General features: G+C 41.2%; 1 protein-coding gene across 5 annotated transcripts in view; it reads left to right on the top strand.

The window, feature by feature from the left end:
• Positions 1-15,147, top strand: part of myom1b (myomesin 1b) — a 163,020-nt gene extending 147,873 nt beyond the window's left edge. For all 5 annotated transcript variants that reach the window (XM_048529114.2, XM_048529117.2, XM_048529112.2 and 2 more), the window contains 2 exons: positions 12,757-12,892; positions 14,690-15,147. In XM_048529114.2, the coding sequence (XP_048385071.1) occupies positions 12,757-12,892; positions 14,690-14,832 (279 nt within the window). In that variant the 3' untranslated portion in view covers positions 14,833-15,147. The remainder of the gene's footprint in view (positions 1-12,756; positions 12,893-14,689) is intronic.
• The last annotated feature ends 321 nt before the right edge of the window (positions 15,148-15,468 follow it).

Here is a 15,468-nt window from a genome sequence, read left to right as displayed (position 1 = left end):
TACTTTGCGTCAGTCTTCACAGTGGAAAACGTGAGTAGTATGCCAACAATTAGGGAGAGTCAGAGGGCAGAGTTGAGTATGGTAGGCATTACAAAAGAAGAAGTGCTAGAAAAGCCAAAAGGTCTAAAAATTGATAAATCTCCTGGCCCCGATGGGTTACATCCTAGAGTTCTGAGGGAGGTGGCTGAGGAAATAGCGGAGGCTTTGGTTGTGACCTTTCAGAAGTCACTGGAGTCAGGGAAAGTCCCAGATGATTGGAAAATTGCTGTTGTAACCCTCTTGTTTAAGAAAGGATCAACTGATTAGCCTAACCTCGGTTGTTGGTAAAATTCCAGAACCCATGGTTAAGGATGAGATTTCTAAATTCCTGGAAGTGCAGGGTCAGATTAGAACAAGTCAGCATGGTTTTAGTAAGGGGAGCTCATGCTTGACAAACCTGTTAGAATTATCTGAAGAGGTAACAAGTAGGTTAGACCAGGGAAACCCAGTAGATGTTATCTATCTAGACTTCCAAAAGGCCTTTGATAAGTGCCTCATGGGAGTCTGCTGAGCTAGGTGAGGGCCCATGGTATTCGAGATGAGCTACTGGCTTAGATCGAGGATTGCCTGTCTGACAGAGGGCAAAGAGTTGGGATAAAAGGCTCTTTTTTGGAATGGCAACCGGTGGCGAGTGGTGTCCTGTAGGGTTCAGTGTTGGGGCCGCAGCTGTTCACGTTACATATTAATGATCTGGATGAAGGGACTGGGGGCATTCTGGCGAAGTTTGCCGATGATACGAAGATAGGTGGATAGGCAGGTAGTACTGAGGAGGTGGGGAAGCTGCAGAAAGACTTAGACAGTTTAAGAGAGTGGTACAGGAAATGGCTGATGAAATTCAATGCGAGTAAATGTGAGGTTTTGCACTTTGGAAAAAAGAATACAGGCATGGACTATTTTCTAAATGCTGAGGAAATGTGTAAAGCAGAGGTGCAAAGGGATCTGGGAGTGTTGGTCCAGGATTCTCTAAAAGTTAACTTGCAGGTAGAGTCCGTAATTAAGAAAGCGAATGTAATGTTGTCGTTTATCTCAAGAGGGTTGGAATATAAATGCAGCGATGTGCTTCTGAGGCTTTATAAAGCTCTAGTTAGGCCCCATTTAGAATACTGTGTCCAATTTTGGGACCCACACCTCAGGAAGGACATACTGGCCCTGGAGCGTGTCCAGCGGAGATTCACATGGCTGATCCCTGGAATGGTAGGTTTAACGTATGATGAACGGCTAAGGATCCTGGGATTGTACTCATTAGAATTTAGAAGGTTGAGGGGAGATCTAATAGAAACTCACAACATAATGTATGGCTTGGAAGGGGTGGACGCTAGGAAGTTGTTTCCGTTGGGCGGGGAGACTAGGGCCCGTGGGCACAGCCTTAAAATTAGACGGGGTAAATTTAAAACGGAAATGAGACAACATTTCTTCAGCCAGAGAGTGGTGGGATTGTGGAATTCATTGCCACGGAGTGCAGTGGAGGCCGGGCGTTAGATGCCTTCAAGGCAGAGAGAGACAAATTCTTGTTCTCACAAGGAATCAAGGGCTACGGGGAGAGTGCAGGGAAGTGGAGTTGAAATGCCCATCCGCCATGATTTAAATGGCGGAGTGGACTTGATGGGCCGAATGGCCTTATTCCCACTCCTATGTCTTATGGTCTTATGGTCTTAAAACCCCACAAAGGCAACCCCAAATTGGAGCATTGGCATCACCTATATTATATCATTGTTTAAGTCTAGGTGATAACGTAATCCATGAGAGGACGGGTTCTGCTTGCTTGATCACAGATTTGTTCAACCAGTGATGAAGATCAGAGACTTGGATGTTCAAGAAATGTCATTACAATCCTGCAACTGTTTCATGATGAAATGACTGTATCAAAGATCTGAAATAAAAACCCTTAGCTTGACACCTTAGCAAGGCTGTGTGAAAGCACAAGTACTATTTACAATCTATTTGATTGTGGTTATTTACATCATCACAGGTCAACTGCTCTGTGGTGTAAGTGTTATAACATTTCTTTGCAAGTATCTTTATCGTCAGTTGAACAAAATTGAACTGAACTTCACCAGCAGAAGCAAACATGCATTTATCTGCATATCAATGTAGTATCATTGTCACATTTGCAAGCTACCCTTAACGTCTTCAGTTCTCAAGAGACTGAGCCTATCCTTGAATGGTACCAAAACAGAATTCACATATTGACCCAGACCTGGTTAGTCATACATTCCACTTTATATGTTAAAGGAGACACCCTGAAATGTATTGTGTACTTCCCATACCGTGAAGGCCACCTCTCTCAAAAGGTCACCATTGATGAGGAGATTGAATACTACATCAGTTATGTCAGCTCAACTTTCTGAAAGTACAGCACTGATCGTCTGACAACAATGTTGTCTACAAATCAACATAAGACTTAGTATACAGAACAACTGCCGTCACCACATGACTGCACTACAGTGAAACTTGGACTGTGTTTCAGTCACGTACTAAGAGAGATAGAGAAATTTAACTTGCGATGCGTCCACTGCACTCTCTGAATTCATTTGAGGACTGTCGAACAAATCCTGGAGTCCTCTTTGAAGTTAAACCTATAAACATTCAAGCAAAACTCCTCTGCAAAATCAAAAACAGACTAGACACTATCTGTATGGGTAAAAGCATCTCCTCAGCATGTTCTTTTTACTGAACTATCAAATGGGTATTAATCCAGAGGAAGACAAAGATACTGCTGCAAAATCACTATGCAGCTCTCAAAGAAGCACAACAGCATTGATATTGATGGCTGGGAGCAGCTTGCTAAAATATTTCAAAATGCTGACAACTTGTTAATTAGGCTTCTACATTTTTGGCTCTGAAAGCCTTAATAATGAGGATGAGGACAGGCAGAGGGAACAGCAAAAGCAAATTTTACACTCCTGCTCTCACACACCATGGGACATTTTGCTCCAATGTACCATTGGATGAGAATCAACCTCTTCAGTCACAAGAAGATGCATGGCAGCAAACCATGACCCTGAGTAGACATCAGCATCAGTCCAAGGGATAGTTGATGAGAACAAGAAGAATTAGTGAATTGAAATCAGAAATCCAGTTGAAGTTGGAATATAATAAAGGAAAGAGACATAGCTGAATCTAATCACACCTTAGCTTCCTTGCAAAACAATATCACTCAGAGCTTTAGAGATAGTGGGAACTGTGTATGCTGGAAAATCTGAGCTAACAAAGTGTGGAGCTGGATGAACACAGCAGGCCAAGCAGCATCTCAGGAGCACAAAAGCTGACGTTTCGGGCCTAGACCCTTCATCCTGTTCATTCAGTTCATTCAAAGCTTGATTCAGAGCGTGGTTTGAGGAAAGAAAGTGCACTCCCAAGAGTCCAATAAGAAGCCAGGACTGTAGTTTTTTATTATTACATCTCCAAATCTAAGACAGCGGTGGAATAGGACATGTCAGCCAGGGTTCATCCGCTCTGTCCGTTACTTTATCTTTCTTTTCTTCTTTTTTCTCTTTCATTCTTTTTTTTCCTTCTTCTCTCTTCTTTCTAATTGACTTGGATTCCTGGCCTCAGCGCTGACCTTGTGAGGCATTTTCTCTGCCTGGTGTGGCGGTCCACCAGCCTATTGCAGAGTCTTCTAGGTCCAGTGTGGCAACTTCCCATCCTTGAGTCTCAGTCTCTTAGCAGTCAAATATGGCAGCCGCTCAGCCTGACGTGATGGTCTTTCAGCCTGACATTGCAGACTCCTAGATTAACATCTCAGTCATTCAGCCATCCAGCATGGTTATTTTTGTGCCTGGAATGGTAGTCTTTCGATGCTGAATGGCAGTCTCTCAGCCCAGCATGGTGGTCTTTCAGCAGCCCATGGTAGTGTTTTGGCCCAGTGAGGCCTCAGCATGGTCATTTGGCCTCAAGGTGACCCTAGAGCAGTCTCCCTGCCTCGTGAGCCTTGAGGTGAATCCTAGCATGGTCTGCACTCAAAGCCCAGTGCGGATTGGAAGCTAGGTGCTAGCATGAACTGGGTTAGACGCACCATTGTTCTGAACTTTTTCTATCTCTATTTTATAATTTATTCTGCAATGCTGCACTTTTTATTTCTTTAGTTTTCTAATTTCTTTTCCTAAGAACTTGTACTGAAGACTCTGCAAACTTTTCAACGTACTCATTTGAGTATGTATGACAATAAAGCTAATTCAATTTAATTCCATTTGTGACATTTTGCCATAAGGACTTTTCTCTCCTTGGGTTCAGGTGAAATACTTCATGCAAATCTCTGCAGTTGCCATATTACCTTTGTGCCATTCCCATGACATACTATATTGCACTCACCAGTTGCAGAAATGCTGTCCACTCCAGAACCTTCCAGGATTTGCATTGCCCAGAACGATATTTAAAGCCATGTTGTGCACCAGGTCAAAGGTTGTAAGCCACATACTGTCATTCTTAGTGCCTGTAATGGGGAAAAAATGAAAAGAAAAGCTTTTGATGGCACATATGTGGCACAGTAATACTTCATTGAACAGCACAACTGATTGGGCTAAGTGGGTCCTGAAGGACACAGCTGCTAGACCGGGTTTGTGAAAGGTGGTGAGGCAAACAATAAGAGGGAAAAACATACTTGATCTTATCCTTACCAATCTGCTGTCTGCAGATGCATTGTTCCATGACAGTATTGGTAGAAGTGACCACTGCACAATCCTCATGGAGAACAAGTCCCACCTTCACATTAAGAATAATTTCCATTGTGTCGTGTGGCACTACAACTCTGCAAAATGGGACAGACTTTGAACATATTTAGCAACTCAAGACTGGGCATCCATGAGGCACTGTGGGTGATCAATAGCAGCAGAATTGTACACCAACACAATCTGCAACATCACAGTCAGGCATATCCCCCACTGAACCATCAAGCCAGGAGATCAACCCTGATTCATTGCAGAGTATACAAGGGCATGCCAAGAGCAGCACCACGCATACCAGAAATGAGATGTCAACCTGGTGAAGCTACCAAACAGGGCTACTTGCATACCAAAAACAAAAGGAGCAATTAATAGACAGAGCTAAACAATCCCACCATAAATGGTTCAGATTAAAGCTCTGCAGTCCTGCCACACCCTCTCATGAATGATGGTGGATAGTGAAACAACTCAGTGGAGGAGGGGACTCGACAAATATCCCTATCCTCAATGATGGAAGAGCCCAACACATCAGTGCAAAGAATAAAGCTGAAGCATTCACAGCAAACTTTAGTCAGAAGTGTTGAGTGGAACGTCACTGGCCTCCTCCAGTGGTCCCCAGCATCATAGATACCTGCCTTCAGCCAATTTGGTTCACTCCATGTGATATCAAGAAACAGTTGGAGGCACTGGATACTGCAAAGGCTTTGGGCTCTGATAACATTCCAGTAGTGGTACTAAAGACTTGCACTTCAGAACTTACTGCTCCCCTAGCTAAGCTGTTCCAGTACAGTTACAACACTGGCATCTACCCAACAATGTGAAAAATTGCCATAATATGTCCTGTATACAAAATGCAGGGCTAATCCAACCCAGCCAATTACTGCCCCATCAGTCTACACTGGATTATCAATAAAGTGATGGAAGGCGCCATAAACAGTGCTACCAAGCAGCTCCTGACCTCATTACAGCCTTGATTCAAACTTGGGCAAAAGAGCTGAATTCCTGAGGCGTGTGAGAGCAATAGCCCTTGACTTCAACTGAGTGTGGCATAAAGGAACCACAGCAAACTAGAATAAATGTGTATCAGGGCCAAACTCTCCACTGGTTGGAGTCATCCTTGCATGTAGGAAGTTGGTTGTGGATGTTGGAGGTCAGTCATCAGACCTCCTGGACATCTCTGCAGGAGTTTTTCAGTGTAGTTTCCTAGGTCCACCTTTAGCTGCTTCATCAATGATATTGCCTCCATCATGACATAAGTGGGGATATTCACCGATGTTTGCACAATGTTCAGGACCATTTGTTACTCTTCAGATACTGAAGCAGTCCATGTTAAATGCAACAAGATCTGGACAATATCGAAGCAGGGGTTGACAAATCCAAGTAATATTAGCACCACACAAGTTCCCAGGAATGACCATCTCAACTCTGTCCTTTGACATTCAATGGTGCTACCATCACTGAATCCCTCACTATCATCCTGGGAGTTACTACTGATGCGGAACTCAACTAGACTTGCCGAACAAATACAGTGGCTACAAAACAAAAGGTCAGAGGCTGTGAATGCTGCAGCAAATAATTTAACTGCTGAATCCCCAAATCTGTCCAACATCTACAAGGCACAAGTCAGCAGTATGATGGAATACTCCCCACTTGTCTGGATGGGTACAGTTCCAATAAAACTCGAAGCTAAACAGCCAACCAGGAGAAAGCAGCCCGCTTGATTGGCACTAGATCGGTAAGCATCCGTTCCCTTCACTATCAACAACAGTTTGTACCAACTACAAGGTGCACTGCAGAAATCAACCAAAGATCCTTATACATCACCTTCCAAACTCATGACCACATCAATCTACAAAGACAAAGGCAGCAGATACATGGTAACACCAGTACCTGCATGTTTTCCTCCAAACCACTCACAATCCTGACTTGGACATATATGATCATTCCTTCACAATCTGCAAAATCCTGGACCTCAGTCCGTAACATCACTGTGGGTCTATCTACAGCACGTGGCCTGCAGTGTTTCAAGAAGGCAGCTCACCATCACCTTCTCAAGGACATTTAGGGGCAAGCAATAAACGCTGGCCCAGCCAGCAATGCCCATGTCCAGTGATGGAATAAAAAATATTGGGAATCAAATTCGATTTGCTGATCAGTCCACCTGCTGAGCCCAGCTTTATTCTCTTGTAATCTAAGGCTATCCTTTTCTGTCAATGACTTGCTGCTTGTCCTGTTTTGTAACTCCTTCAGGTCAACACTTCATTTTCAGGTATGCCTGTTGCTACTCCTAGACTGCCCTCCTGCATTCTTCATTTAACCAGAGTTGATTACCTAGTTTGATGCCAATGGTGTTGTGGGGAAATGCTGGGCCGTGAGATTTCAGATTGTGTCCGAAAAGATTTCTACTACTGCTGATGGCCTACAGTGTCCCATGAATGCCCAGTCTTAAGTTGAGCTAGATTTGTTTGCAATCTATCTCATCTAACACAGTGGTAGTGGCACAGTAAATGACAAAGGATATCCTTAATGTGAAGACAGGACTTTACCTTTTAGTAACATTTACAGGTTTGTATTAAATTTGGGCTATGGATGATCACTCTCACCAATACTGTCATGGACGTGTGAGTCATCAGGAGATGGATTGATGAGGATTAGGTCAAGCAGATCATTCCTTCTTGCTCACTCTCTCACCACTAGATGACCTAGTCTAGCAAATATGTCTTTTAGAATTTGACTAACTCGGACAGCAGTGCGGTTGTCAAGGCATTATTGGTGATGAACATTGTGAACATTGAAGTCTCCCCCTCAGAGATCCTTGATCACTAGTGGAATCAAAGGATCCAGGTAAAGGGCCGGAAAGTGGACATGGGGAATGTCAGATTAGTCATGATCCTACTGAATAGTTACCAGGTTTAAGGGACTGAACAGCCTGGTCCTGTTCCTATTTCTTATGGTCTTATATACTCTGCACCTTTGCCAACTTTAGTATTTTAGTGGTGTTCAATGTAGGGAATACTAATTCATCAGCTAGAGTTATGATGTGGTAATCAGCAGGAAGTTCTCTTGTCCATATGTGGCCTCAAGCTATGAGACTTCAAAGGACCCAGAGTCAATGTTGAGGATTCCCAGGGCACCTCCCGGGTAACTCCGCCCCCCCCGCCCAATATGTGCCACTGTGACATCACCTCTAGGTAGCACAGTACATTACCAAGGACAATGATGGTTTTGCCTAAACCATTGCCTTCAAAGTTCATGAGTATTACTGTAGCCAATAAGACAGCTCTCCCAATTTTGGCACAAGGGCACAGATATTACTAAGAAGCACTTTACAGGGTCAACTGGGCTGAGTTTGCCATTAGCATTTCTGAAACTTAGGTCCTTGGCCAGTGGTCTATTGATTTGATTTCTTTGAAATCTTGATACTAACAAATCGGTTGTTGGCATTTCAGCAGGCAGAAACCAACCACATTACAGTGGGTAGGAACTGCAGACATCACTCCAAAAGATGCTAGTAAACCAGATGAACATTTATGACAATTGTCAGCTATTTCATGGTTATTATTTGACCTTTAATTTCAGATTCTTAAAATTCAAATTCCACTGTTTGAGATAATACAGGTTGCCAGGGCATTACCTGGGTTTCTGGTGCGGTGATTATACCACTATGCCATTATTTCCTCTTAAAAAAAAATACCTAGGATGCCGCATACTGGCTTCATTCTGTACCAGTTTTCCACAAGATCTCTGTGCTCCAAACAGACTCAGTGGATGGCTCATCCTCCAAAAATGTGGTCATTAAGAAGGTTATCAGGATGCTAAATGTTTAATTCAAGTCTGGACAGATCTGGGAAGCATGCACCAAATAATATTTCCAGATTGTAGTATTCTGCTGTGCCTTCCACAACACTATCTGGTAGCAAGGCATGAGCTCAGGATGACATGCAGATTTGCACATTTCAAAAATGGGGAGGAGGAGGAGAATAAGATGTTGACAGTACTTACAGCGCTCAGCTACGAGAAGTGTCTGGAAAGAATTGAATCAGGCACACTTCCTTTCATCAGAGCCAGTGCAGTTACCGAACGCTCATAGCTGAACCTGTGCCTGCCCCACCCACCCTCATAAGCCCTGAGAAGAAGCCAGACAAACTTCAATTCACTCCTCTCATAGATTGAGATCCTTAACTCTTACCATACAATTCCTCACTATGCAGAACGGCACTGAGTGGGCAGCAGGCAAACATGGGAAAGATAGGACATTAGGACTTTGACATTAATTTTATGACTAAAAGATGTTAAACAGAAATTGTGAGATATTTACATGGTGCTAAAAAGCAATACCCTTACTCAACTCCAAATCCTTTGCTTTCTAGTATTGGCTGTTGCTTTGTTGGTAGCAATCTTGCCTCTGAACCACAAAGTTCCGGGCTCAAGTCTCACACCCAAGCATTAAATACAAAAATCAAGGTTCATACTCCAATGCAACACTGAGGGAAGGCTGTAATGCTGGAGATACTGTCTTTGAAATGAGATAGTAAACCAGAGCTCAATTGCCTGCTTTGGTGGATGCAAAATGTCATTATTTTGAGTTATTTTGAAGAATAGCAGTAATGCTTTTTTTAAAATCATGAGGAGACCTATATTTATCCCTCAATCAACATACAGAAACAGATTTATGTAAGTCTCTGGTCTCTGGATCATTTGAGATGGGACTTCTGCAGAGTCCTAACATACAGACATGTCTATAAAATGCCCACGGAATTTAAGTTCCAATTGGCTGGTTCTGTGCATATGTTTGCAGGACTTACATGGATACGTATCCTGAAAATGATAGACAGTTTCAAAGCTGGTCCAGTAGCTGGATAATTCCACAACCGGCCCTCCAACCACACTTCTAATCACACCTACTGTACTATCCTCCCAATTTACACAATGAACCCTAAAAAGACCAGACTATACTTCCAAATCCCCTCATCATCACTGTTCCCCAGTCAGACTCTCATTCAGCTCACATAGAAAAAGACAGGACAGTGGCTGCACGGTAACAACTGCTAGGGACCTCAATATTCAAGACTGTACACCTTATCAGCACTCTATCCAGACATGAGGCACAACACTTAACTATTGATTTGCTTGGTCATCACCAGCCACACCCATCTTTTTCCTCTTGGCAGTCAACTTTCCATCTGTGGCTTTGGTCACGGTTACATCTGAATACTATGATGCTGTCTAAGCATGTTAATACTCCTCCTATTCTGCTGCACACTCTGCCTTGATACTTTGACAATACTTTAACTCTTAGCCTTGCAAGGTAGCTTTAAATAGCAGAACTGAAACAGATTGCCTCAAAGCATCCTTATGTCTTCCAGCTGGGAAATCCAGAGGTAAGATTCAATGTTATGGTCAAGTTGCAATATTACAGACAGGCTCACAGTTCAAAGTTATGGGTTCCTGGTGAGGTGCAGCTACCCACACACTACCTCCCCCACCCCACACCACTTACTCCCACATTGCTGCAAGTGGGCCAGAAAATCAGGCCATTATGTGCAAAACCTTTAAATGAAGGGTTTTCATGAGACCAAATGATTATAAGATGTAAATCTAAAAATAGGAATGACTAACATATTTTTGCAAAAATATCATGTAGGCCCTTCATAAATCACTATTATGAAAGTAGTATTATTTGTTCCTTGCAAATTTTTTCTCTGCAAGTATTGTATGAATATTGTATGTATCCATTTTGATATAGTAGATCATCTACCTACAAATTTTTTTTTGTTTGTACGGGGTTCATTGTTATCCCCAACCCAACGCTCTCGTGAAGATACCTAAAATATCTGTGGATTGATTTTTCAATGGTTAATTCACTTTTAACTTATCAATGTAAAACAAAATTCTGTGCTCCTGTCCAGGTGGTGAGTAGAACTTGCCATAACTGTCAGGGCATTGCCTCTGATTGTTCTTTCCCAGAAATAACAGCATCTTTGTCTATCATTTCCTAGGATATATCCTTGGGAGATTTACTCCCGGTTGGAAGTGCTGGATCTTGAAATCAGTGTTTTAATTAAGAATTTGAACAGCGGGATAGCATCAAATCTATTTGTAGCTGACATTACAACTGAACAAATCCCAACCTGGATCTCTGTATGCTAGGAACACACATCAGGATTATGTCCACAGCATAACATCACATTAGAAATAATATGCCACTTTTTTATTCCAAAAACCTTCCAAAGCTTTCAATGGTTTTGATAAGGTCCCCCACATCATCACCATCACTGTGGTTTCTGACCAACATTAGCTGCTGATGCAAAAACATTTGATTATAAAATTCCTGTCCTTTTACAATGGCAATTTGGCAACCTATTTTATTGCCTGTCCAATTTTCTTTTCAACTGACTGCATTAAGCAGATCCATCACTGCTCTCGGAATTAAGAAGAAATATTATATGTGTATTGTAGATGTCACCCCACTAGCTTTTGTCATTTTGTTTCATTTCTACAACAATTTGCACTTTTACTGTACATCTAAAGTAGTGAAACAATTTAAGATGCTTGCAATAGTCGGGAGAGTACTTGTATTGTTGCCCAGAATATTATTAGCTTATTATACTACCTACATTGTTAGGTGTAGTATTTATTAATCACCATTTGCTGGACAACATGACACAAGGGTCATAGCAATTTGAAGTGTTACTTATCAAAAGCAAAATGTGTCAGCCATGAATCTATTTATACAATAACATAAGCTTGTGGGGTCAACAGCATGCTATCACTAATGTATAGTTCTTTATAATGGCTCAACATAGAACTAATAATAAATTATTCAATTTACAAACAAGATTTTTACATTCATTTAATAAAAATAAATACTTCTAAAAAATTTTTATATGACTAATGTTAAATGGTAATCCAGGGTAGGATTTAATCCAAATGAAGGGGGTCTACTCTGTCAGCTAGAGAGCAATTAGAGATGGGCAACAAATGCTGGTCCAAACAACCATGGCCATATCCCATGACAAAATAAAAGAAAGCTGCTTTCTTAGCAAATGATGTATTCTTTCCATTCCTGTCCTAACTTATAGTGTCCAATAATTTATTTGTACAATATGTTGCATTACTTTCTTTAGCCACCATCACCGGCAGCAAAGTCCCTAGGGGTGGAATTTCCACTACCAAAGAGCTGCCAGCCACTTGGAAAGCCATAATCCCTTGATGCTGTAAATACCAGCACAGTTAAGGGTAACGGTAGCTGCCATTGCTACCCCGCAGGCCACAAGAGAGTGAGGATGAGATGGAGGCTATTAACTCGGAGAGGGATGGAGAACAGATGTTGTGATTTCTTCTACAAGCTTCATGGATTATCATTAACTAATCTCTCTGTACAGCTCATTGAGTATGAACTTCCTTGGTAACAGGCACTGGCCTGCCCAGCTAGAACTCATTGCCCAAAATCTTCACAAAGTAGAACCAGCAATGTGTTTGAAGACCTGTCGGTTGGAGGCTGGGGCTAACCTATGTATGCTTCTAGTTGTGACTCTATTTTGATGTTAGACAAATGATATTCCTTTCCAGTTGCACTTCCCGAGATATTGGAATTAGAATCAGAATATTCCTTATTGATATTACAAGGGATATCACTTTTCTTAATGCACTGAGTGTGTTACATGGAGGAAACTGTCCAGAACCTCTTGCTCAAGGAACTTCCAAAAAAACACAAATGGTGACTGCTCTGCATAGTGCTTGCTGAATACCATCAGTTTTAATTGCTCAGTTAAAGGTTTCAAGTGGCATCAGGGTGGGAAGGCCATCCATGAGTCTTTCTGGCACCGACATAATTGGTGCAAAGATGGCAATGAGGTAAGAGACTCTCCATTTATATGTCCTTCCTTGCGTCCAAATCTGTCTCAGCAGATGACATTGAATATTGCTTCCAGTGAGTAATACTATTTCAGGAAACATAGAATATTTACTATAGTCGTGGCTCTTCTCCGGATAATTTTATCTATACATGGGGCAATATGTTTTCTCATAACCAATGAATAATTTTTCTGATTAGCTGATGATTTCCAAATCCTGTGGAGAACTTTGCGTGGCTATGTATGTTGCTGATGCTGCTGGCAATGTCCAGGAAACTCTGACCAAAGACACATCGAAGGCAACTGGAAGGAAAACTGTCATTCATGCAGAAAGAGGTGAGTAATAGCTTTTGATTCTTTACTGGGTAAAGTTTGTCAGTTTAATCTGTAATGGCACTTTCTGCAACTTTATTTGTACAATTATTAACACACATAATTAAACAACATTAACACTCAAAATATTCGTACTCCCTTCCTTACAACAATGTAGTTGTTCCTGTATTACAGGTATACAGGTACTGCTACCTCAAGGGCAAATACGGATGGGCAACAAATGCAGGTTTGAACTGCGATACTCATATCCCATGACAGAGTAAAAGAAAGTTACTTTCTTAGCAGATCCCCCATTCTTTACATTCCTGTCCTAACTCATAATGTCCAATATTTACTTATACAATGCAACATAGCCCAGGGAATGTACCAAAATGTCAGAGAGTCATTATCATACAGGCTACAGCACAGAATAAGGCTTCTTAGCCCATTGAGTATGCTGCAATCAAAACAACCACCCAACTATCCTAAATAATAAAATGTGAGGCTGGATGAACACAGCAGGCCCAGCAGCATCTCAGGAGCACAAAAGCTGACGTTTCGTGCTAGACCCTTCATCAGGGAGCTCTCTGATGAAGGGTCTAGGCCCGAAACGTCAGCTTTTGTGCTCCTGAGATGCTGCTGGGCCTGCTGTGTTCATCCAGCCTCACATTTTATTATCTTGGATTCTCTAGCATCTGCAGTTCCCATTGTCACTCACCCAACTATCCTAATTCCACTTTCCAGCACTTGGCCTATAGTCTTGTATGCCTTGTCCTGTTTACCTATGAGGCAGGTAATATAAATGTTTACACACTCTAACGGGTTTTCTATGGACTTTTGATTAGAAGTACTGCATAACATTGTGGTTAGATAAGGTTTACAATACAAATGTTTTGCAGGAAATATGACTGGAAGAAGAAGCAGTTCCAGAAATATATTTTGTAATGTTTCATGTAAAAACACAACAAAAAATACAATACATAATTCCAGACAGCAGCTAAAATATTCACTCTATATTTCCGTTTGAATCTGAGGTCTTAATTCTCAGTTTATTCTTAGGTTTTTTTCAACCATTGTTTACAATCAATCAGGTCTAACAATGTCTTTTGTCTCATTTCACTTATATTGATTCCAGGAAGCAAAACTTTATCAAGCTACCCGGGCAACCACCCTGTCAATCTCAAATGAATCACCAGCTCAACCAGATCAAATATGAATGATCATTGAAAGTTATTTTCGAGGACTAAAACGCATCAGTTTAGACTTATCCCTGAATCTCAATCTGTATCTCCGTTACATTTGCTTAGGGAATTTAACACATTTAAAGCTCATTCAATTACTGTGTTTTAGAAAATATAATACAAAAGTGCCCTTAAGCAACATAGGTAGAAATTTCAAAATGTGGCAAGGGTCTTAAGGCTTTTGTAAGTGGTACAGGAAACTACAATGTATTCAGGCTTTATTAAAATTGTCTCATGACTGTTGTTCAACTGTTTAATACATCTAAGTTAGAAACTCTTAATTGTGGAGTTAACAGTACCATTATTCTTTTACAGATTTAACTGGTATTTTCATCAATTTATATCTCTTAGGTATCATCACCTAAAAGCTAATTCTACTGCAGAGTTCTTTAATCAGAAATCAAAAAATCTAAACAGCTATGAAGTATAATTTAAGTAACTTTTGCTTTATTTATAAATCCTTTTAAAGTGGCTATAAAATGGTTTAAGTTAAACTTACGCTTTCAATATGCCATCTCATTTCTTCCTGTCCATTTTTGGCATAATTACTGACCATATTGATAATCTGTATTGTGCACAGATTTGAAAGAGCCAATTGTTGAAGAATTTATTGCAACTGAAGAAACTCCTGATGTAACACTGAATCCTGAACCACCTGAGGATATGGTTCCAAATACAACTACAAATAACGAAATAGTTCACGAAGTCAAGATCTCTGAGTAAAATGAGCTGCTGTCACAAACTTAAACAGAAATGCAAGAAACATCAGATTCAGAAACATTTTAAAATCCTAATAAATAAAGTGATACAGTTGTAAAGTATACACAGTACCACTGGAATATATATTTAAAAATGAAGAAAGCTAAATCAATCAAAAAGTTTGTCAATACTTCATATAGGACACAAACTCCATATCAGTATGAAATTAATTACAATAGTATGTATTTACAGAAGTGAAGAAGGCATTATGTAAAGTTCAGACCTTCCCTGTGCTGTGTTAACTCATCATTATTAAAATTCTGGACAATAAAATGTGAGGCTGGATGAACACAGCAGGCCCAGCAGCATCTCAGGAGCACAAAAGCTGACGTTTCGGGCCTAGACCCTTCATCAGAGATGGGGATGGGGTGAGGGTTCTGGAATAATTAGGGAGAGAGGGGGAGGCGGACCGAAGATGGAGAGAAAAGAAGATAGGTGGAGAGGAGCGTATAGGTGGGGAGGGGATAGGTCAGTCCAGGGAAGACGGACAGGTCAAGGAGGTGGGATGAGGTTAGTAGGTAGGAGATGGAGGTGCGGCTAGAGGTGGGAGGAGGGGATAGGTGAGTGGGAGAATAGGTTAAACTCAGAGAAACCAAACCT

The sequence above is a fragment of the Stegostoma tigrinum genome, chromosome 5 (genome assembly GCF_030684315.1).
Source record: "Stegostoma tigrinum isolate sSteTig4 chromosome 5, sSteTig4.hap1, whole genome shotgun sequence".
Lineage (NCBI taxonomy): Eukaryota > Metazoa > Chordata > Chondrichthyes > Orectolobiformes > Stegostomatidae > Stegostoma > Stegostoma tigrinum.
The sequence above is the reverse complement of the archived record's forward strand: the minus strand, read 5'-3'. Positions and strand labels throughout refer to the sequence as shown.